Source organism: Doryrhamphus excisus, unplaced genomic scaffold (genome assembly GCF_030265055.1).
Source record: "Doryrhamphus excisus isolate RoL2022-K1 unplaced genomic scaffold, RoL_Dexc_1.0 HiC_scaffold_24, whole genome shotgun sequence".
Taxonomy (NCBI): Eukaryota; Metazoa; Chordata; class Actinopteri; order Syngnathiformes; family Syngnathidae; genus Doryrhamphus; species Doryrhamphus excisus.
Genome location: NW_026652242.1, coordinates 323,284 through 347,447, shown reverse-complemented (window position 1 = coordinate 347,447; position 24,164 = coordinate 323,284). Strand labels below are relative to the sequence as shown.

Sequence of the window (24,164 nt, the reverse complement as noted above, 5' to 3'; positions counted from 1 at the left end):
CATGTAGTTGTTACAATGTAAGTTCGTGAAGCACTGTTGAGTACTAGCTTCAGAAAGCGATTGGTAATGTTAGCAAACTTCCATTCCCTCCAACATGGCTATTTAGGAACCAAACTATGTTTTTGAAATTACAAGAGGCATGCACTATGTGTGATAGTTATGAGGACAACGTCAGTTATCTCGTCGATTTAAAATTTTATGTGATATCAAGTTAGAGAATCACGTGTATTAATACGAGCGTACTGGTGAGTCGATGTTTTTTTTTAGCTAGGCCGCCGCGTGTTAGCTTCCGCTAGCTAGCCACCGATAGTCCATTGTAATAAGTTTGAGTTGGTTGGGTCGCGAATTCGACGACAGTTTAGTAAGTCGCATATATATATAAATGTCGAGAATACGTTTGGACTACTGAATCTAATTTCCTTTCATGGTATATTTATTCTTATGGACCCTCTGTGTGATGTTTCAGTTTTTTGAATAACGTCGATGGATGATTTTGTCATATCCATGTTAGCTTCCGCTAGTTAGTTTTCCTCACCACTGTATCTGAATTTATATTTATTACCATCTAATGGGAGGTTAGTTGAGTTAAAGGCACGCATTTGTTAAAATGTAAGTTCGTGAAGCACTGTTGAGTACTAGCTTCAGAAAGCGATTGGTAATGTTAGCAAACGTCCATTGTGCATTCCCTCCAACGTGGCCAGCGAACGTGTTCGCTGGCCACGTTGGAGGGAATGCTCTGTAGGAACCAAACTATGTTGTTAAAATTACAAGAGGCATGCACTGTGTGTGGTAATTATGAGGACAACGTCAGTTATCTCATCAATTAGAAATTTTATGTGATATCAAGTTAGAGAATCGCGTGTATTAATACGAGCGTGCTGGTGAGTCGTTGATTTTTTTTTAGCTAGGCCGCCGCGTGTTAGCTTCCGCTAGCTAGCCACCGATAGTCCATTGTAATAAGTTTGAGCTAGTTGGGGCGCGAATTCGACGACAGTTTTGCAAGTCGCATATATATAAAATGTCGAGAATACGTTAGGATTACTGAATCTAATTTCCTTTCATGGTATATTTATCTTATGGACCCTCTGTGTGATGTTTCAGTTTTTTGAATAACATCGATGGATGATTTTGTCATATCCAAATTGACAGAGTGGCAGCTACCGGGGCTGATTGAAAGGTTTAGAGGTAAGCAAAGTCATCTTCATGCCTTAATTTTTATGGATATTGTTTTACACTAGCTACTGTGCCTACTATATGCTCTGTACATAGGATATGTCGTTGTCTAGTCAGTCACTGTAGCTTATACCAATACCCACATGTTTAACACTGAGTGATCCATCTTGTGATTCCAATATATATTGCTGCATTTCAACTGTGGTGAAGTAGTTTACTGTCCACTGTGGGCAAATTAGATGATGGAGAGGGCCACTATATTTCCACATTCACACTACATCAGGGGTGGGCAAACTACAGCCCGTTCTTTCCAAAGTATTAGATAACATACAACATGGAATCATGGCTTGAATCCGTCTATTTTGTTAAATCAGCCTGCAAGTCAAAAAGTTAGCTCATCCCTGCTCTAGACAGTGATGACAAACACTCTATGGTACACATTATGATCCCAGTTGGTAAAAAATGTTTGGGGTGCATTTTTGTGTTTTAAAATAGACCAAGTCAACATAATCAAGACATTTTCTTAATATTTTGTTAGGGTTCGTTGCAATACGACAACACTGTATGATAGTGGAAAGTAATGAAAACAATGTTATTTAAAACCCATGTTCTCAACAATCCACAAGTAGCCAGAACAGTTAAGAATGCATTTCATTTGAAAAAAGACCATAAAAAAAGACAAATTATTAGTTAATTTTGGGGGGCCTAGGATTGCCAGCTGCTTGTTTTCCTCATCACTGTATCTGAATTCATATTTACTACCATCTAATGGGAGGTTAGTTGCAAAAATAGTTGCATTCATTCTGTAAATGAAAGAAAGATGTGTCAAATATCATCATATGCAGTGAACAAAGGACTTTGATTGCATTATCGTGGACTATAGAAGATCAGTGTACAGCAATGCTATTGCTATTAACTCTACTAAAACCAACAGTCAAATGCGTATCTGTCATATTGATGTACCAGAAAAATAACTTGATTTTACGTAGTTGTGGGTTACATTATGACATGAGCTCCCAAGTTGTGAATGAGGAACACGCAAACTCTGCAGAGATTGTGGTCTATATGAATGGTCCCTTTAGTAATATTTTGTGTTCTCTTTCAGACGAGGCAGTTGACGAGGAAAGCTTCTGTTATCTGGACCATCAGTCAATCACAGCCTTAATTCCCAGAATAGGCGAGAGGGTGAAATTCATTAGGAAATTTAATGAATATGTAAGTGCTGCAGTTAGACACACAGCCAGCATTTTCACAAAGTTCTAAATTGGACGGACGAACAGACTGACAGACTAGCGCTTTTAGTTCTGAATTCAGGCGAGTCATGGGATACGTTTGCTTCAGATGTAAAGCTCAAATTCCTGGTAATGTGAAAAGTCTTTTCATTCATTTACGGGCGGTACACCATGTTAATCAGGCTGGAAAATATTTCCAGTGCTGTGAAATTGGCTGTGGCAGAACATTCAGCTACATGCGATCATTCAGAAGACACTTACAGCGGCATGAAAATGTTGAGGATGTGCTTGGTGTACCTGCTCAAGATTCCGTCCAGCCTGAGTTCCTTTATGCTGAAGGCCAGCCAGCAGAGGAAGTAGAGGAGTGGGATGACATTGAGCCAGAGGGCATCACTGATCGGGTAGCTACTTTTTTAGCTCACTTGAGGTCAGTGTCTTCACAGACATGGTCCGGCATTCATTTTATTGTTGAGCAGACCTCTGGTTTAATCTCTGACATTGTGGGTAGACTGCAATCAAGGACCATGGCAGTTTTTGGTCATTTGGGACATGATCAAAGCCCAGAGGTAGAGCAACTGATGGTGGAGTTCGAAGACTCATCTCAGCCCTTCAGAGATCTAGACACAGAGTATAAACAGATGCAGTACTTTCTCAAAGCTGGAGGCTTCATTGAACCAGTTGAGGAAACTTTTCCTGGGGAGGGATCCTATGTCCAGAAAAGGGACTCCAGCACTGGGACTGTGAAACAAGTCGCAGTTCCTGACACTTTTCAACGTGTTCCACTTCCACGTCTTCTAAGACAGGTCCTTGAAGATCCTGTCATATTACAGGCAATGCTGGATTGGCAACAAAGAGAGGGTGGAGTCCTTCAGGATGTCTTTGATGGGGAATTTTGCAAAACACACCCACTCTTCTTGAAAGAAACTTCGATTCCACTTCTTTTTTACAATGATGAGTGTGAAACTGTCAACCCTCTAGGATCAAAGACTGGAACACACAAGCTCGGCTTCATTTACTTTCAGCTCAAGAGCCTGCCACCAGATCTGCTCTCCAGCTTACGGTCACACTTTCTTTGTGCCGTATACAAATCTGATGATGCCAAAACATATGGTCTTGATGTTATCCTGCGTCCCATCATTGCAGAGCTGCAATTACTGGAAAAAGAAGGCATCCCCGTTGACACCTCCACTTTTCAAGGTGTTGTTAAGTTCTCTCTTGTCCAAGTGGTCGGGGACAACTTGGGCTTGAATGCCATCCTTGGTTATTCAGAAAGTTTCACTGCTAACCATATGTGCCGGTGGTGCAAAGTGCACAAACATGTCTCGACGCAGCAGACATTGGAAGATCCAGCCCAGCTGCGTAATATACACACCCATCAGGCTGATCTGCAACTTGCAAGCCTTTCAAACACAGGATTGAAGAGAGACAGTGAGCTGAACAACCTCTCTTTTTATCATGTGACTGACAATGTGGCCCCGGACATCATGCATGACATTTTAGAAGGAGTAGGACCGTATGAGATCAAACTTGTCTTGAATACCCTGATTGAGCAAAAACATGTCACACTTGACCAAGTAAACTACAGACTCACAAGCTTCGATTATGGCTTTTGTGACAAGGCGAACAAGCCCTCTGCCATTACCAAAAATGATCTCAGAAACCATGAAGGGACCATGCGGCAGTCAGCAGCTCAAATGTGGTGCCTTATTCGGCTACTGCCCACCATGATTGGTGATCTCATCCCTGAGGGAAACGAGGAATGGGAACTTCTTCTGCTCTTGCTACTGCGCATGGAGTTCATCTTCTCTCCCTCTATTACCATCGCTGGAACACACTATTTGACGAAGATCATTGAGGAGCATCACTCCCTCTTCCTTGAACTATTTCCTCATTTACATTTGCGCCCAAAGCACCACTTCATGGTCCACTATCCACGAGCAATCCGAAAACTGGGACCCTTGATACACTTTTGGTCTATGCGCTTTGAAGCAAAACACAACTTCTTCAAACGTGTCAGTCACATCACATGCAATTTCCGGAATATTTGTAAGACAATGGCGTATCGACATCAGATGCAACTATGTTACAACCTTCGGTCTGGCTCTGTGTTGAGTCACATCACGGAGGTTGGCCCAGGGCCCAGCACCTTTCTGTCCGCCATAGACTGCTTTAAAGACCTCCAAAAGGATCTTACAGATTTTCCTGTTTTCACTGAGGTTTTGGTGCCAGCCTGGGTGACTTTCAAGGGCACTAAATACAGACCAGGCATGACACTATTCCTCTCCTACGACTCCGATGGTGAACCCCAGTTTGGGCTTTTAAAATCCATCATCTTTCTGGGTCCATTGTCAGACAAACCAACTACCCGGTTTGTTGTACAGAAGTGGGAAACCCAAGGTTTTGAACGGCACTTTCATTCATACAGTGTGACTCAGACTCAGACTTTGGCAGCTGTTGATCCAAGTACACTAATTGATCATCATGCATTACATGCTGTAAAATCATACAGGGAACATGAGGACTGTTTCTACATTTCCCTTCGCTATAGGGTATTTTAGGACAATTCGACTGACGTGGTGGTGGGGTGTGTAGCTGGGGTAGAAGTAGTGTAAAAAAGATTGAGAACTATTGGGGGGGTGAAGACTTTCAGTGGAGACTAGGGGTGGGGGATGCAGACATTGAACACACTTGGTGCAACACAGAGCAACCAAGTGGTGACCAGACCAGATTTGACTAGTCGTGGGGGCTGTTAGAGTTGAAGCTTTAAAGCTTGTTCAACTCTTAAACGCAGTTTAAAGCTCTAAAGAGTTGCCCTGCACAGGTTGGGCACACAGTTTGCCCACCAGCCACCCTCCCAAGATCTGATTTGCCAGCTGCCGCAGTTGCCAACGCAAACCCGGGCCTGACGGCAGCTGGAAACCCGGACCTGACGGCAGCTGGAAACCCGGACCTGACGGCAGCTGGAAACCCGGACCTGACGGCAGCTGGAAACCCGGACACGACTGCTCCACCAATAATACATGTTCTGCAGGCAATTCCAGTATTTGTAAGTCATTTTCTTTAAATAAGTCAACAATTCGTAAAAGCCAGGTTGATTAGTGTCATTATGTTATCTTTTTTCCTCCAGGAAGCATTAGAGCTGGACATCAGCAAAGCATGTGTAGTTTAATTGCCTGTTTGTCTGTATTCTTTCAGGATATCCGCACTGCTCTTTCTGCTGTGCCAGATGGCATGGCTATAGTTGAGAGCCTGGATAAGGAAAAGCTCATCACGATAAAGCAGAGGCGTGTCATGGTGCGGATTTTGGTGTCTCACCTGATGGAAAAGTGTGGGCAAACGTGAGTAACAATTTATAGGAGCTTTTTTTTTTTTTAAGATTAGTGTACGCTCAGACTATGAAAGGTCATGATTTAGATCCCCAACCAAGTCATACCAAATAAAATGGTGACAGATATCTCCCTTCTCTGCTGTCAGAAACAGGGGTAGGATGAGGGGTAAGTCCCTGTGACATGTTGGCATATAGAGCTATGTCCAAGATTGTACTTGTTCTTAACCTGTCTGACGCAACATACACAGAGGATGGGCTACAGTGTGACGGTTTATCGTCTAATTATTCAATCTGTACGTGTTGGCCTTTTTCAGACCTTCCGCTGTGATCAAAATTGCCCTTGCTTCCGCCATGATTAATACGTTCCCCTGCTTAAAGGATGGCAGTGGCAGTGGTTTTGTGAGTACATTTTGTGAAGTAAAACTAAATGCTATCTAAAAAAGATTGAATGTATATGCAGAGTCTAGTCGACATTTTAGGCTCATGGACTTGCATGGTTATTTTTATATCTTGTCAGGATACATGGTATACCCAGGGCCGATACCACCACCCAGCTACGGGGTTCCTCGAAGAGAGACTCCGCAATATCAGAAAGCGGTTGAGGAGCTCAGGCGGGCCCAGGCAACAGCAGGAACGAGTGACTGTGCCAAGCAGGACAGTCATACCAGGTAATGCAATGTCGGTCCCTGATTTACCTCTGTTGCAGCATTGTCTGTCAGGTTCCGAATACCAAAGTATTCTGTATGGAGTCATATTTGTTACGCGGCCTACAATGCTGCATCTTCTGCAGTCTCTGCAGGATTCTGCTCTGGCTCTAGAGCTGGTATTCCATTAATTGTTTTTTCCTGTGAAACTGCTTCAATTGCTTCATCGATGTTTGCACATGTGTGCATCACTTCAAACCTATGGAACTCAGTCTTATCAGTGACATGAGGAAATAGTGGATGGCACACTGGGGTAGTAGCATGTAATAATTATTTGACTTTGGTCTTTTGTATTTTACAGCAGCCACCATATCTGATGAGCGAGCTTTACAGTGTTCGGAATGGTTAAAGAACAACTCTCAGCCCCTCTCTCAGGTGGAGGCATATATGCGGGACACCTGCCAGTACAGGGCTGGATGGATACGTGCCGACCACTCCAAATCTATTCCTGAAATCCTGGGCGAGTTCCCCCGTCTGACTACTCCAGGCATGGTATGTCAAAATATATGTTGGCACCTGGTGCCTGTTTGGTACAGCAGAAATGTGCAGAAACTGAGCTACTGTTGTAAGTGTATGGGCCATGTCACTGCAAGTGAATTCAGTTTGGTAAATGGAAATCAGGCCCTTTTCTGGGTGGAGAGAGAATGGAAAACTGCCATTAATTGCCTAATCCGAATGTATACACAGGGCGTGCTATATAAAGCGCACTTCTTTTTCAAAGGAGTTAGTGCACATTCTTTTGCATCATCACTACTTGTGAATTTAACTACTTCCTTTTAACGTAGAATATTTGTGGTGCTTTGTGGAATCTTTGTGGAGCTCAGCCATCATAGGTCTTGTCAACTAGAAAAAAAATTATATCAATTTCTTAATTGTCCTGTATTTCAAATCACTTTTTGGTTCGGAAAAATGTACTTTTTAATTATGCAATAGAAATATGTGTGTTGGTATATTGCCTAATTGTTTATCAATTTGTGTCCTTCTTTTAGATCGCACAAGATTTTTCGATCCTCTATGGAGAGGCTGCACCTAAACTTTTTGAGACATGGGTTGCTCTTTACTCTGATAAGATCATTCGTCTTGCAAAATGCGAAGGAAAACTATCGGTGCCAGAGGAACAGATCACCCATGGTAAAATATTTATTTTATAACATATTTGGTAAATGTTTTTATATGATGATTTTTGTGGGTACTCAGACACTTCACACAGGAACTTAACTAACAAAGCAAACATTCTAACAAGAAAGTCCAAGTTAGCAAACTGCAAAAGGCAAGGAGAGAGGGTGATGGCAAAGGAGGATTGTCAAATGCATGTTATCTTGATGGGATTTGAGTTTACTTGTGTATGAGGAGTCAGATTTATGGATGGCAATGGCAGAGTAGTTCAGTACAATTGAAATCTAACCATTACTAACTAAATTAACAGGGAAAGAAAACATTGGCTCATATTACTGGTAATGACAACCATAATTGTCCTACAGATTCCAGGGGAGAAGTCGCCCTGATGCTGCTGCCCATCCTGCTTCCTCCGCCTGTCTATAAAAAGGGCAGGAAATTGGTTCGGGCGAGCATACAGGAGTCAAAGAGGGCCTTTATTGATGTGAAGCCTGTAAGTAATTTACCTTTCAACAACATTTAAATGTAAATGAATTGTGAAATTACTCCAGTTGTTCTTTTACACAGTTGTAAAGCAGGACTCTTTATGAGGAGCAACTTGAAAAGATTGTATTTCGTGGAATGTGTGACAACATAACATTTGGCTGTGTTTCTCATCTTCACCCCCAGAATACATTTTTGAGTGCCATTGATTAAGGGTGTCGTACTTCTCCCATAGAACACTACTAAATCGGCTATAATGGGGGTGGGAAGTGATTGAAATAGCTTCAGTAGAGAGCTGATGACAATTGCACTGCACTGATCTAAATACTTACGTTTTTTTCTTTTCTCATCGTAGGTTGGAACTAACATGGTGGAGTATTTGGAGCAGGCCGAATCGCTCAGGGCCTATCCATATGTGCTCCTGCTTAGTGATGGCATTTTGTGTTCCCAGGCATTTGCCATCATATCGGGCAAAGCCATTCCCTCAGATACAGCACTTGCTGCTGTCGACACTTGTTTCAAGAGCTTTTATATATTAGATTGTAATTATCCGAATGAGTGTGCGCCTACTTGGCAATTTTTACAGAGTACAGTTTTTGAACTTGAGGGAACTGTGTCCCCATCTGTCACTTTCTTAAAAACCCAATTGCTTTCCTGTCATTAGACTGCACCCGCCCTTTTTTCGCTCCTCTCCCTCTTGTTCTTCACCATCCCCTGTTCTTAATGTTATTTTTGTGTAAATAATTTGTTCATGTTCATGAAGGAAATATTGTGAATTATGTTCTGTAAATTTTACATTTTAATAAATATTTTTGTCACATTGGTGTCATTATCATTGTAATATATTATTAATAGTATTAGCATGCAATTAAAATATAGTACAATATATAAATATAAATATATATATGTATATATATATATATATATATATATATATATATATATATATATATATATATATATATATATATATATATATATATATATATAGTATATCGTCAACCCAACTTGTTAGGTTGAAATAACCCAGCAATATAGTAATTATGAACCCAGCGTTGGGTCATTTGAACAACCCAATGTACAACCCAATAGTTGGGTTAAGAGAACCAACCCAACTTGTTGGGTTAAAATAACCCAACGCGAGGTTGGTCCTATATTTAACCAGCGTTGGGTTGAAAAACAACCCAGATTGGGTTGTTTTAAACCCAGCATTTTTAAGAGTGTACCTGATAAGTTAATGAGTTAGAAACAAGTATACATGTAAACGTAAACATAAAAAAAAACTCTGCGGATGGGCACAATAACATATCGGGATACCCCAAGACTTGCACCCTCGTTGAACCCAATTAACATAAAAAGTTCCTTTATGTTAAGAAAAAAACATCTAAAGCATTACCTTCTTGATTTTGAACGTCACTTCGAATTGCTCTTCGGTTTCAAACCAAATAGTTTTCACGCATTTCTGAAACTGTGGCCCACTTCTCCGAGCAAGGGGCGTTGGGCCCTGCGAATCCATTCGCCACAAATGAATGTGTCACAGAAGCTTTGCCTCCGGCCCTTGCCCAAAGGTCTTTTTTTCTTTTTTGTCCTTTTCTATAGCGCCCCATTTTAAATGTTTAACGAGATGCACAAAATGAAATCTTTTGCTAATAAAATCGCCCCCTACAGGTTTTTGGTACGTGTAGAAAAACATTTCAAGAAACATGCATCTAATGAATAAGCTGTATGAAGGCAACCAAAAACACACTGAATAGCCTGAATCCAAGTTAAATCAGCAAGGTTAATGCCTGGGGTTGTGGGAATTCTATTTTTAAGTAAGTAATTAGTAGTGACATGTTCCTTCTGAAAAGTAACAGAATCAGTAACTAATGTACTATATAGTATATAAGTAAAGTAACTGCTTACTGGAGAAAGTACTTAATCCGCTACTATGTATACTAGTGTTATATGTTATGTACAATATGTATATGTAGGCCTATATCTATAGAATGAATCTTCTCAGGCCTGAAAGGTGACCCATTATGCTTTTTCCACTTTTCTGACCTATTTAGAATGTTATATTCTCGTCTTAAATGATCCCAAAGTTTCAGATAATGAGCTTTGTGTACTTCGAAGTGAATCCTGAAAGAAGTTTAGGATGGCTCAAAATGCTCAGTTGTAAAAGTCATGGTAAAACTGCCCCTTAGTGATGTCACAGAGGGGCGAACTTCCTTATATGGTTCATAGTTCAGCCGCACTTTGGCCGTGTGACCAATCGCAGCGTAGTGGGCATGCCTGGAGGCAGGCCGTAGGTGGAATAAATGACAACACCCCATTTGGGCAGGAAGCACAAATGACAGGTAATACAGATGGAATAGGTGCAGATTCTGCTAAATCTAAAAAGTTTTCTGTGCGGGTTATTGGATTATTGAGACCACAACTCAATATAAAGGGTTGCAAAATTAGTATAAACGGTCCCCTTTAAAGGGGAACTGCTTTTTTTTTATTTTACCCATCATTCACGATCCTTCACATCATTCACAATGTGAAACATGAACACATATTTCTTTCCCTTTTCTGTGCATTCTAACATGAGAAAATGAGTTAAAATGAGTTAGCTCACAACAGACATCATGGGAAATATCTATTTTGACCACAAAAAACGCCAACAATGTCCATTTACAGAACTGCCTAGTGTATTAACCAAGCCACAGCCATATTGTTGTTATGGCAGTTAAAATGTAAAACAATATTTATCTTGGGGACGAACACGGCGTGTCACTAATCGCTGGTCTCAGCATAATTCACAGACAAAAGAGTGGATACTTGGCTCTAAGTTCCACTACAAAGACTCAACAAGATGCTCGTTTTCCAGCAGCATTTGCCTGAGGACTGGAGCACACGTCTTGTGCTGGAAGACACAGCCATCCCACAGAGAGTAGACATTGGAAGTTTTGTCGCTGTATGTATGCCGCCTCATATCTAATGCGCTTAGAAACAAAGTTTGGGTTGTGTTTTAAATCATCAAAATATGGAAAGATACAGCAACTATTATATGTCATCATTAGTGTACGTGTTATTGTATGATCACAGCATGGATATCAAACCATGCAACTTTGTTAGAGGTTTCTTAAGAGGGCTTCACGGGCCAAATAGGTGTATCCCAATGACGTGTCATGAGCTGTGTCGTCGCTCTGCTGCCACCTGCTGCCTTTTTCTTACAGTGCATCCTGATGGGCAGCAGGCTGGTCTTTTCTGCACACACCTGAGGCCACTTATCCCCTGGACTACTTAAGCTGCACTCAGAGACCAGCACACCACCAGATTGTTCCTCAAGCTTCTTTTATGACAACCTGTTGCACACCTCCTGTCCACTTGGCCTCGTGTGTGGACTCGCAGGCCCCTTGTTTTCGGGCTTTTAATCTTAGTGTCGTGAGTACTCGCCAACTGTTTTATGCCGTGGTATTTTACGTTACCCTTACCCAGTTTTTACCCGCAGACTTTCTGTCAGCTCTGTTTTTTGTTCTTGTGCCTTGTGTCCTGCTTTTTGCCTGTGAGCCCTTTTGCTGAAGTGTTTTAGTTTTTTTGTATTTAGCATTGGACAGTGTTCTCAGCTGTACTTTTTGCTTACCCTTTTGGTGTTTGTTTGCCCTTCCCCTGTAAGGGCACCTTCTCTTTAGTAAGCATTTTGGCCCACATTTTACATCTCCATTTTGGGTTTTAAAACAGCTCACTAGTTCAAACATGACATCCTTTTTTTATATCAACTTATCTCATGGAGTAATACATAGAAAAAGGAAAGAAATGTGTTCATGGTTCACATCAGGATTGTGAATGGGCCAAATTCCCCCCAAAGTGCTGCCCCCCTTTAAAGTGTTATCACAAGTCTTGTTGTTGTTGTTTGCAGAACTCTGCTGCTGCTTCTTGGCTTCGGTTACAGCCACCAGCACCCAGGAGGTATGTGAGCATCCTACAGGCCAGCGACAGTCTATTAGTTTGTGGCTGGAGCAGGGTCTGAGAACGGAAACCGCTCAATGTGACGACTCTCATAAAAGGAGAAACACCTGGAGGATTGATGCATAAAAAAGCTTAATGTTGAAATGGTAACAGCCTTATTAAAATGAATGGAGGAAATACATTCAGGTTTCACAAAGGTTGTCAAGATTAACCAAATGAACTCACTCAACACTTCTCTTTGTCAGTCGCCCTCCTGCAGCAGGACTGGTATGTCATGTGAAGGAGCATCTGTCATCACCATGGTTACCACGCTGCCCGCACCAGACTCTGCTGCATATACAGTGTAGAAATGCCTGGAGAAATTGGAGTTAATTTATCAATAAAATACCTCTACTACTAACAAGATTATTTGATGTGGAAAACAGCCATGTTACCATCACTCAGGTGAGAAAGGTAGTTGAGCTATTAACGCTGCTAGCCCAGACTGTATTGGAGCAAAGTAAGAAACACTAACTTTGGTCCTACACAGTACATCCCTGATCCCTCTGCTTCACCGCACAGGCCACTGGCAATCTAACAACTAGCTTACCAACTCCAGTCACAAATCATCACCTAACTGCCGTACCGCTCTGAGCTTTTTTACTTTTGCACTCTACAGTCTGGTCAGGTCAGCTGATCAGTTGCTCCTGAGGAAGCCTAAAACAAAGCGGAAGCTCAGGGGGGGATCGTGCCTTTGCTGTTACAACCCTAAAACTTTGGACTAATCTGCCACAGTGTATCAAACAGGCCTCCTCTCCGTCTGTTTTTCAATCTTAAGACCCACCTCTTCTCCATGGGTTTTAACACTTAGTCGGAGGCTGACTTTTGACTGTTTTGGGGGTGGGGGTTATTTTTTATGACTTTGATCGTACTGTATTATCTTATTTTATTTTATGGATTTTATATTTTTATGCTTTATTTTTTTTAGATTTTATTTGATCTTATATTACTCTAATTTACCAGACTGACATTTTCATTGTCCTTATTGTGCTTGTGCAGCACTTTGGAAACCTTGTGTTTGTTTAATTCTGCTACATAAACAAAATGGATTGACTTGGACATTGCATGGGTTATGATCCTCCAATTACACGCCTGCCTCAGTATCAACTTGAAGAAAACTAAAAAGATAGTTGCAGATTTCAGGAGGACCATAAAAAGGGAGTGTATGGTACCAGCATGGGAGTATGAAAGATTCAAAGTGATTTGGAGGTCAAGGGTCATATGACCTGGCGCTATTTATAATAGTTCATATAAAAAATATCACATGCAATCTTATGAAAGTCAAGTAGAAAAGCAAAAAGATGAGTATGGTAGTAGCAGACAATTCCTATTGATACAAGGCAGTTTGGAGGTCAAAGGTCACATGACCTGGAAGCTACTGGTAATGATTTGTAAAAAATTCATATTTAATTCTATCAAAGTTGAGTAGCAAAGCAAAAGGCGTGTATAGTACTGGCAGACAAGTCCCACTGATACAAAGTAGTTTGGAGGTCAAAGGTCACATGACCTGAAAGCTATTCATAATATTTTATTTCAAAAAATTATATAAAATCCCAGCAAAGTTGAGTAGCAAAGCAATAAGGCGTGTATGATACTAGCAGACAAGTCCTACTGATACAAAGTGGTTTGGAGGTCAAAGGTCACATGACCTGGAAGCTATTGGTAATGATTTGTGTAAAAAATTCATATAAAATCCTAGCAAAGCTAAGTAGAAAAGTAAAAAGGCATGTATGGTACTAGCAGACAATTCCTACTGATACAAGATGGTTTGGAGGTCAAAGGTCACATGACCTGGAAGCTATTGGTAATGATTTGTGTAAAAAATTCATATATAATCCTAGCAAAGTTGAGTAGCAAAGCAAAAAGGCGCGTATAGTACTGGCAGACAAGTCCCACTGATACAAAGTAGTTTGGAGGTCAAAGGTCACATGACCTGGAAGCTATTCATAATATTTTATTTCAAAAAATTATATAAAATCCCAGCAAAGTTGAGTAGCAAAGCAATAAGGCGTGTATGATACTAGCAGACAAGTCCTACTGATACAAAGTGGTTTGGAGGTCAAAGGTCACATGACCTGGAAGCTATTGGTAATGGTATTTAAATTGGTTATTTCCCTTCGTCATGGAACATCGTAGAACTAATGTACAGAAAATAACATGAAAATTCATACATGAAATTCATATGGCAGTTAAACATCAGCGGCACTGTCGCACCAAAGTTAATACCAAATATAAATAGCACTCACCACTTTAGCCTGCTTCTCAATCAATGGCGGAGTCACGACTCTACAAAACTCTGCTCTTAACAGTGTCTAGACATTTTATAGTGGCATTTACATCTCTTGAGCAGTTGTCCTTCTTATACCTCTCTCAAAATGCACGAGCGCCACCTAACGGCCGTAACGGTCCTTAACTTAAGGAAGTAGTTCATAGCACTGAACTTCCTTGGTTGTTAGTGGTATATAGTGTCGTGAAATCTCAACCTCAGACAGATTAAGGAGGTCTTGGAGCCATGCTTCCCAGTGCGGTCTGAGGTGATCAGGATGTGGCTCATCCCATCCTACCTTGTCTTGACACATCCGTTGTAAAATCTGCTTACCTTTCAAGATGACCGGTGCCACAAATCCAAGAGGATCAAAAATTGAGGCAACTGTCGACAATACTCCTCTTCTAGTAAAGGCATGATCCTTTATCCTCACTCTAAACTGGAACATATCGGAGCAAATGCACCACTGGACCCCAAGAACCCGTTCCATTCTTTGTTCTCCCAGGGCCAGGTCCAGATCAGCTGCACCTTCTGCCTGTTCTTGCTTTGGGATTGTGTCAAGCAAATTCCGATTGTTGGTGAGGAATTTGTGCAAGTGGAGCTTACCAACACTGCACAGTTCTCTTGCCTCTTTGACAAGCTGGATGGCTTCTGCTTCACTGTCCAAACTTGTCAATCCATCATCGACATAAAAGTCGTGTTTTATAAACCGCACTGTGGCTTCACTAAAGTTTCCTGCTCCTTCTGCAGCCAGGTGCTTGAGCCCAAAGTTTGCGCATCCGGGTGATAATGCAGCTCCAAACAAGTGAACTTTCATGCGGAACACTGACACTGGAGCTTTTATATTTCCCTGTTCCCACCACAGGAATCGGAGGTAGTCTTGGTCTCTTGGTGCAACATGAAATTGATGGAACATCCGCTCCACATCACACATGAGGGCTACTTGTCCTTTGCGGAAGCGAGACAAGACCCCTACAAGGGTATTGGTAAGATCTGGTCCAGTAAGTAGATGCTCATTCAGCAATGTATTCTGAAACTTAGCTGAGCAATCAAATACAACGCGAATCTTCCCTGGCTTGTGTGGGTGGTAAACCCCATGGTGAGGGATATACCATGTGGTGTGGTCATTTCCTTCTGGCTCTGAAACCTTTTCGGCGTCGCCTTTTGCTATTATGTCCTCCATAAAGGCCACATAATGCTTGTGGTATACGTCATCTTTCCTAAAACGTTTTTCCAGACACCTGAGTCGATGTTCTGCACATACTTTGTTGTTTGGCAGCTTGGGCCTCTCTTCCTTGAAAGGTAATGGCATTTCGTAATGTCCATTTGGCTTATGCTTGATGCCTTCTCTCATTGTCGTCAAAAACTTAATATCTTCTTGTGATATTAGAACATTTCACTGAACCTTTCAGTAAAGTCTGACTCAAATACTTTAAGTATTTCCGCTGGAGTGATAATTTCTTTAACCTGAGTTCTACAGACAAACTGAACCTCAGACTTGATCGCCAAAGATGGCTTGATAGCTGGAACTAGCTTTGCAGTTGTACATGTAGGTATATGAGATCTATTAGCTGGTATGTAACTGCTGGTGTAGGTTGTTGGGAGTTTTATTTTTGTGTCCGAGCCGATGCCTCTTACTTGTAGTCCTTGCACCCTTTCGCTCTTCACCACCTTTGTTTTTGATGTTATTGTGGATACTTTTAAGTTTTACTGGCTCTTTCTTGATGCACAACATTTCAGCTACATTTTGCAAAATGAAAGTTGTGTCACTTTGACTGTCCATTAAAGCATACACTAGAACTTCCTTGCCTGGTTCAGTTGACGTGGAAACATAGACTGGAACAATAGATGAAGTATGAGTTCCCTTTTCCTCTTGAACAACTCTGTTGGATGTAACTTGCTGCATTTCTATGGATTCAGACTGCTGGTTTTTCTCTCCTTTGTTTTCGTCTGTAGTGGTTTCATTTGTTGCTTGTCTTTTACTTCGTCCTTGTTCTTGAGCTCTCTTCTCACGGTCTTGATGAAGGCATGTGGGGTGACGTTTTCCACATAAGTCACACACACTCCTGGATGTACAGGCTTTGGAGTTATGACCATTCTTGAGACAACCAAAACATAACTTCTCCTGTTGTACAAACTTTCTTTGTCTTGTCTTTCTTCAACTGTTTTTTCCATAATTTGGCGGCACTTGTGGACAGTATGTCCCCGCTTCTTACAGAAAAGGCATGTGATGTTTGTTCTCTCACTTGCGCTAGTTGTGAAAGTCTTAGCACTTAAGTTTTGATTTCTTTGAAACTTGGACTGTTCTCGTTCTGTTGGCTTTGTTCTTTCTTGGTCAGTTGGCTTCATTACATTTAGTGATGTAATAGGATTGCATGCGATTCGAGCCTCCATGTTGAGAAATTGCACAAAATATCTGAAACATTTTGTGTTCGTCTTGATAAATTGTAACTTCTCTGTTCCAACGCGAGCTCAACCAATCTGGTAGTTTGGCAATAATCCTATAGGTTTTCTACACAGTCGTTTAGTGTTTGTAGGCCTTGAACATATGGCATAGCTGATTCCACACTGTTTAGAAAATCAACAAACTCGCGAAGATTGTCGCTGTCTTTGGGGCTAATTTTGTGCCATGCATATATCTTCTCACGGTATGCTTTGGCAACAATGAATGGATTACCAAATCTGTCTTCAAGTATGCCCCAGGCAGCATGATAAGCCGTTTCTGTTCCTGCAAGGAAATGGCCTTCAATAGCTCTCTTAGCAGTTCCTCCAACATACTTGTGAAGAAAGAACAGTTTTTCTCGAGTTGGAAAGTTTTTACGATCAATCAGAGCACAGAAAGACAGCTGCAGTCACATACCGGGTGACTTAAAAAAGAAACAGTCAGTTCATCTCTGCACGGTTCAGAGGCAATTAACCTGCAATTCTGGATTCCTAGACCATCCAAGAGCTTCTTTTTACCCTCCATATCCTTCATTGTGACTTCGTATCTATTTCTTCCTTTAAATCTGCATCCTGTCATGGTTCCACAGTTTAGAACAATTCCCTTGTCCAGTGGTGCAATGGCCCCTCACCCACAACTTCCACTGCCACAGCTAATTGCCTAGGATAGGCAGCAGCCTTGTCTGATGGCTCCCTGGCTACCAGCTTGACTTGTGCTTGTTTAAAACAAAAAGTGCCCCTCCCCCCACCAGCCACAAATTTGGGGGGTGGGGGAGGACAGGGAGGGGGGAGCGGGCCCACTCCCTGAACATTCACAAAAGAGAATTTTTAAGAAAAAAAAAACACTTTAAATAGAAAAGAAAAAACGGAATATATCTAAAAAAATATCTCTCTGTGATCTACTCTGCAACTGCTCTCACCGTTTTTTTTCAGGGTAGTATAGCCGTAAGGTGCCAGGTCAACTGAAAAGATCCTATTTGAAGGTGATGCAGGCTAGACTCCAGAAAAAAAGTGTCAAACAGCGCCCTCTGCTGTCAGGCAAGAGCAGAAACCATAAAAAGCTTACAGCACCTGGTATTCCCAGGTGGTCTCCCATCCAAGTACTAACCAGGCCCGCCCTGTTTAGTTTCCGAAATTGGGGGGTTTCAGGGTAGTATGGCCGTAAGCTGCCAGGTCAATGTCAGGTTCAAACTCCTGTGACACTTGTAAAAACACTTAAATACAGAAATACAGAAGAGACAGACAACAATATTCAAAGTTGCTCGCAGCGAGGAGAGTGAAACCACATACCCAGTGACATGCCGCTCCACTCTGAATATGCAGTTCACACTCCCCTCTTTTTATTTTCTTTTGGGGGTCTCTACTACATGGTCGTGCAACTCTAAGGGGGGGGGGGGGGGGGGGGGTAGAAGGCAGTTGCACGAGCTGTATTTGTTTGTCTATGTGAGTGTGTGTATGTGAGAGCAATTACTTTTAATGTTTTATGAGTTCTTATCTTGACACATTCTTGCAGGATTAACATGAGCATCTGCAGAGTTGCTGTTGGCGCATCCAGGCACCTCCTGGACCTGGGGGTCACTGGGGGTCTCTGATCAGGGTCACGGGAACATTCCTTCTTCAGCACATTCAAACACTTTCTATTGTCTTAGCAAATTGATATAAGGGTGATAACTAACAAAATAATACTTGTATCTACATTTTATTCTAACATTTCCCTCCTGTTTATCACGCTTTTATCTGCTTGCAGTCGCTCCTAGGCTGTCCTCTCGGTTTTTACTCGCAGGTCATCTTTGTCAGAAAATGTGCTTACACCTAAACGGAAGTGTTCTCGTCATCTGAGTCAAAGTACAAGTCAGAAACAAGTCAGGCATATCCATAATGGTTGTCCGAGTCATCATCACTGTCATCGCTGCCACCTGCCACCAGTAGGGGGTACATTTCATTTACCTTGTTGTCATTGGTGCCATGGCTAAATTCACAGTCCATGTGATTCTAACCTTCAAGATAGGGTTAGGGTATTCCCAGGTGGTCTCCCATACAAGTACTAACCACACCCCTGCTTAGCTTCCGAGATCTGACGAGATCGGGCGTTTTCAGGGTAGCATGGCCATAAGCTACCAGGTCAACTGAAAAGATCCTATTTGAAGGCGACGCAGGCCAAACTAGACTCCAGCAAAAAGTGTCAAACAGCGCCCTCTGCTGTCAGGCAAGAGCAGAAACCATAAAAAGCTTACAGCACCTGGTATTCCCAGGCGGTCTCCCATCCAAGTACTAACCAGGCCGGCCCCTGCTTAGCGTCTGAGATCGGACGTTTTTTCATTTTTTTATTATAGAACTTACAACAGTACATCACAGATCTGCGTTTTTTTTAATTATTATTTTTTAAAAATCATATATATATATATATATAGTATATATATATATATATATATATATATGTAATTGTTGTCATTATTATTATGACTATTATTTTCGATTACTATTATAATGTTTTTTTCCCTGTCCTCTCTCTAGCCTATAAGTTGAACATTATTTTGCCATTGTCTGCTACTGAGATTAGGCTGCTCCCTTCTGTAAAAGAGTTCTCGAAGCTTTCTTGGTTGGCGGCCCGTCATATCGACATGGCCTTCTTTACATTAGCCTCAAAGTATGTCCATACGGGTATCTTCTTTTTTTCAAACTTTGTGAGGTTCCGTCTCAGCCATATGGCGTACCTCGCATGGCTCAGCATAAAGTTCCATAGGAATGGAATGGCCTTTATTGTCATTATACAAGATGTACAACGAAATTGGAGAGCTTCTCCTTCCAGTGAAGTAGTCAAGTTTAAAGAAACAAAAAAAGTATATAAAGTAGAGAAAAAAAGACTATTTAACAAGATATATACAAGATATCCAAAATATACACATAGTATTGCACAGGAGCATATGCAGGAGCAGATATATTAATTTTAGTGCAATGATCAATGGGTCATAGTGCAAATAATGTCTGGTGTATACAGATGAGTAAAGTTACATATGAGTGTATTGTAATGGTTGTTAAATAAATTAATATGATTGAGATAGTAACAGAGGCAGTGATGGAAAATATTGCACATTTGTACGTTGTATGTCTGAGTTCAGGGTGGTGATGGCTCTTGGGAAGAAGCTGTTTCTCAGTCTGCTTGTTTTTGCCTTGATGCACCTGTAGCGTCTGCCGGAGGGCAGCAGGTCAAACAGCTGAGCACCGGGATGTAAATTGTCCTTGATGATGTTGCGAGCTCTGCTGAGGCACCGGGTGGAGTAGATGTCCGTCAGGGAGGGGAGAGGGCAGCCGATGATGCGCTGCGCTGCCGCGACTGTCCTCTGAAGCCTCCCTCTGTCCGCCTCAGTCAGCTTCCGTACCAGGTGGAAACGCAGTAGGTCAGCAGGCTCTGGATGGACGAGTGGTAGAAGGCCAGTAGCAGCTCCCTGTTCGGGTTGTTCCTCCTGAGGACTCTCAGGAAGTGTAGACACTGCTGCGCCTTCTTTATGACAGCTGTGATGTTGTCTGTCCAGGAGAGGTCGCCGGAGATCTGGACTCCCAGGAACCTGAATGTGTGGACCCTTTCCACACACTCGCCATTGATGTAGAGGGGGGGGCGGGTCACTTCTGTTCCTTCTGAAGTCCACGATGATCTCCATTTGTTTTGTGCATGTTCAGGGCTAGGTTGTTGTCGGAGCACCAGGTCGTCAGCCTCTGGACCTCCTCCCTGTAAGCTGCCTCGTCTCCCTGTGAGATCAGTCCGACCACTGTGGTGTCGTCAGCAAACTTGGCGATGATGTTGCTCTCATGGGCCGGACTGCAGTCGTGTGTGTAGAGGCAGTACAGGAGGGGGTTCAGCACGCAGCCCTGTGGTGATCCGGTGCTCAGACTGTGGGTGGAGGAAAGGTGGGGGCCGAGTCTCACAGTCTGGGGTCTGTTTGTTAGGAAGTCCTTGATCCATCTGCATGTGAGGGGAGGGAGGCCTAGGGTGTCCAGTTTTGTAGTTAGGATGTCCGGGATGATGGTGTTGAAGGCCGAGCTGTAATCCACAAAGAGCATCCTGGCATAGCTGTGCTGTTGTTCCAGGTGGTTCAGCACCGCGTGCAGGGCTATGGCAATGGCGTCCTCTGTGGATCTGTTCGCCCGGTATGCAAACTGGTGGGGGTCGAGTGGGGGGGGGGGGAGACAGCCTTTTATGTGCTGGAGGACCAGTCTCTCAAAGCACTTCATGATTATGGGTGTGAGGGCAACAGGGCGATAGTCACTGAGGCTGGATGCGGGTGACTTTTTCGGGATGGGGATGATTGTGGCGGATTTCAGGCAGGTGGGGATGACTGCTTGGGCCAGGGAGAGGTTGAAAATCCTGCAGAAGACTCCGGACTGGTGTGCACATGCTCGGAGAACCTTTCCAGGTACGCTGTCAGGGCCCGGGGCCTTCCTGGGGTCCACTGCTTGGAGCACACGCCTCACGTCATGCTCTCCTACAGTTAATGGGGGGGGGGGGGGGGGGGTCGGGAGGGGCTGGGGGCAGGGCTGGAGAAGATGAGTGTGGCTGTGGTGTTTCAAAGCGGGCAAAGAAACTGTTGAGTTCCTCTGCCAGAGACACGCTCAGGTCTCCTGACATCACATCACATCCTCTGAAGTTAGTGATGCTCTGCAGTCCCTGCCACACCTCTCGTGCTGGAGAGGTGGGACTCTATCCTCCTGTTGTAGTCCGCTTTGGCTGTTTTTATTCCTCTTCTCAGGTCAGCTCGAGCCGTACTGTACAGAGCTCTGTCGCCTGACCTGAAGGCAGAGTCGCGGGCTTTGGGGAGGGAGCGGACCTGGCTGGTCATCCAGGGTTTCTGGTTTGGAAAAATCCGGATGACTTTGTCCACAGACACAGTTCCCATACAAAACTTGATATAGTCTAGTACTGTCACTGTGTATGTTTCCAGGTCCTGATGTTGAAATAGGTCCCAGTCTGTGTGTTGGAGGCAGTCCTGAAGTTCACTGAGTGCATTTTCCGGCAATGTGGTGATGATCTTTTTGGTGGGTCTGGATCTGCGTCTGAGGGGGGTGTATGCAGGAGTGAGCAGCAGGGAGAGATGGTCTGACTGTCCGAGGTGGGGGAGTGGTGTTGCTCTGTAGCCGTGCTTTATGTTTGAGCATACATGATCAAGAGTTTTTGGTCCTCGCGTTGGACACTTGACATGCTGATGAAACTTCGGGAGTACAGTCTTTAAATTGGCCTTATTAAAGTCCCCGGCTATAATATGAACGCCATCAGGGTGGGCCCGCTGATGTTCATTGATGACGTTCAACAGGAGAGAGAGTAGCGTTAGCATCCGGTGGGATGTAAACAGCGGTGACAATCACAACAGTTAGCTCCCTCGGGAGAAAATACGGCCGGCATCTTATGGACATGTACTCAATGTCAGGGGAGCAGTGAGTCTCTATGATCTTGCTGTTGTTGCACCAATCCTCATGCACGTAAATACAGACCCCCCCACCTCTGCTCTTACCGGAGTCCTCTGTTCGATCCCAGCGGTGTAGAGAGCGGCCGGCTAGCTGCACGCTAGCATCGGGGATCGTTGGTTTGAGCCAGGTCTCCGTGATGATTAGAACACAACAGTCACGAATGTAGCGGTTTCCCTCGAGCTGTAACTCCAGGTCGTCCTTTTTGTGGGTAATGGATCTGGCGTTGGTGAGGTACAGGCTGGGCAGGGGTGGCTTATGTGGGTTGTTTCGTAGCCGTAGCAGTAGGCCGGACCTGCGACCCCGCCTCTGCTTGCGCTCCCGACGCCGCCTGCGCCTCTTTCCAGACCCGACAACAATCCACGGAGCGCCCGGTGGTCTCGCTAGTTCGTCTGGGATGTTGTGTCGACGATGAAAGTCTCTGCAAACTGCCAGTTTGTGTCGGTAGCCGATGTCCACAAGGTCCTGTCGGGTGTAGTGGTGTAATGCCGATGTATACGTGGATAGAGTCCATAGACAAACACACATAAAATAAGCAAAAAAAGCACTGAAAGGGAGAGCCGTGAGCCGCTGCGTCTGTGCGCGCCGCCATCTTTGATTGATCTTTGGTGTCAATTGGCCAAAGTGGACCATGAACAATTTTATGGTAGCTGGAGACTTCAACCAATGAAATCCATCCATTTTCTGCACCGCTTATTCTCATCAACGGACTGTATTCCCCACCTGTTACCAGCATGGGGACATTCCAACCCAAGATGACAACATACTGGACCAGGGACACAGCAACTTATGTGGCACAGACACAGTGTCACACTGCCCTTCTTTTAGCCCAGACTGAGAGCCACTTTAGCAGCTGAAATATCTCAGGTGGGAGGGCGTTATACTGAAGATCTGAAGGTCCCTGGTTCAAGCACGGTTTTCAGCATAATCCTGATTTGCATTGTGACTTGGCAAATAGTTTGGAAAAAGGACCTTAACTTCAAAATCCCGCCCATCCAGCCAACCTTGAGTTCACTGAGACATTAAGGTGAGCCTGAGGTTGGCTCAGGTGCTTTCTTCACAGCTGGCTTTTAAACCTTTCAAGCCTCATTTCCAATTGTGATTTCTTGTTTTGTTGAGAAAAAAACCATTATTTCTGGAACATGTTATATGAACTACAATTTTCCCTACAAAGGAGAAATATTTGTCAATTTGGACAATTGTCATTCTGCCCCCACTTTGGACACATCGTCGTGATTCATTGTTTGGCAACTGCTTTGTGACCTCGCCAGTCCTCTTCACAGCCCATTCCCCATTGATCCCCATTCACATGTAAAAGATCCCCGGTTCGAAACTGGGTGGAAACAATGCCGTTCAATTCCTACTTTTACAAAAACATGGGAACAAGGACATGTGCTTGATCTCTGAAGGTGTATACACAAGCATCTGTCCCCAGTTTGGACACACAATCCATATTTCCCAGATGACTGATTGGGTGCATCACTGGCCTGCATGGAGGGGCTGTGGTGTCATTGCGTGTGTGGCAAAGCGAGCGGGGTAGGTAGTTTGCTGACAACGCCACCTGGGGACTTTCACCCCAGGATGTAACAGGTTTGATCAATCACAAACTCTACATTAATCCCCCAAATCCCACAGAACAAGATTGTGATTTACAATGATAAAAGTAGTTATTTTATTAAACGATTATCTTAAAATGAGTGACAAACCATGAATAATACAAATAAAGTGGTGATGGGAGGAGTCAAAAAGAAAAGAGGCCTGGGCTGGGGCTTAGCACGACAGCGGTAACATAATGGGAGGGATCCAAACCACACTGCATCCGTGACTCAGTAAACCAAAAGTGGGAAAAAAGGGGACCAACAGGCTGCCGCTCTGGGCCCTCAGCACCTGCCAACGAAAAAGAACATCCTTAAAAGCATAAAAGCAAGGCAACCCTCACACACACTTCAGTAATTAAAAGTCAATTTCAAACCAGCTGACGCCGGGGC

General features: G+C 43.3%; 3 protein-coding genes and 1 pseudogene across 5 annotated transcripts; 2 read left to right on the top strand and 2 right to left on the bottom strand.

The window, feature by feature from the left end:
* The first annotated feature begins 731 nt into the window (after positions 1–731).
* Positions 732–4,972, top strand: LOC131111072 (uncharacterized). Its single transcript, XM_058064062.1, has 2 exons — positions 732–1,185; positions 2,279–4,972. The coding sequence occupies exon 2, from the start codon at positions 2,495–2,497 to the stop codon at positions 4,961–4,963; it is 2,469 nt and encodes an 822-aa protein (XP_057920045.1). The 5' UTR covers positions 732–1,185; positions 2,279–2,494; the 3' UTR covers positions 4,964–4,972.
* Positions 4,973–5,092: 120 nt separating this feature from the next.
* On the top strand, positions 5,093–8,782 carry LOC131111073 (uncharacterized). The gene is made up of 8 exons (XM_058064063.1): positions 5,093–5,451; positions 5,601–5,743; positions 6,048–6,132; positions 6,251–6,401; positions 6,739–6,929; positions 7,427–7,568; positions 7,919–8,046; positions 8,392–8,782. Exons 2-8 carry the CDS (start codon positions 5,637–5,639, stop codon positions 8,698–8,700), a joined length of 1,113 nt encoding a protein of 370 aa, XP_057920046.1. The 5' UTR covers positions 5,093–5,451; positions 5,601–5,636; the 3' UTR covers positions 8,701–8,782.
* Positions 8,783–10,057: 1,275 nt separating this feature from the next.
* On the bottom strand, positions 10,058–16,753 carry LOC131111059 (uncharacterized). 3 transcript variants are annotated; one of them, XM_058064038.1, is made up of 2 exons: positions 12,198–16,753; positions 10,058–12,079 (listed from the first exon to the last, which is right to left on the bottom strand). In XM_058064038.1, the coding sequence occupies exon 1, from the start codon at positions 15,629–15,631 to the stop codon at positions 14,426–14,428; it is 1,206 nt and encodes a 401-aa protein (XP_057920021.1). In that variant the 5' UTR covers positions 15,632–16,753; the 3' UTR covers positions 10,058–12,079; positions 12,198–14,425. The 3 variants fall into 3 exon arrangements, with proteins under 3 accessions (XP_057920021.1, XP_057920022.1, XP_057920023.1); XM_058064039.1 differs by having other exon boundaries at positions 10,058–12,029; XM_058064040.1 differs by having other exon boundaries at positions 10,058–12,325; positions 12,407–16,753.
* A 1,025-nt stretch (positions 16,754–17,778) lies between these two features.
* Positions 17,779–17,886, bottom strand: LOC131111093 (5S ribosomal RNA; annotated as a pseudogene).
* Positions 17,887–24,164: the final 6,278 nt, after the last annotated feature.

Excerpts from the sequence above, each read along its gene's own strand:
- LOC131111072 (XM_058064062.1), top strand. The coding sequence starts at position 2,495 with ATGGGATACGTTTGCTTCAGATGTAAAGCTCAAATTCCTGGTAATGTG.
- LOC131111073 (XM_058064063.1), top strand. The coding sequence starts at position 5,637 with ATGGCTATAGTTGAGAGCCTGGATAAGGAAAAGCTCATCACGATAAAG. Across the intron at positions 6,930-7,426 it reads GTCTGACTACTCCAGGCATG|ATCGCACAAGATTTTTCGAT; the intron begins GTATGTCAAAAT and ends TCCTTCTTTTAG. Across the intron at positions 8,047-8,391 it reads CCTTTATTGATGTGAAGCCT|GTTGGAACTAACATGGTGGA; the intron begins GTAAGTAATTTA and ends TTCTCATCGTAG.
- LOC131111059 (XM_058064038.1), bottom strand. The coding sequence starts at position 15,631 with ATGAGAGAAGGCATCAAGCATAAGCCAAATGGACATTACGAAATGCCA.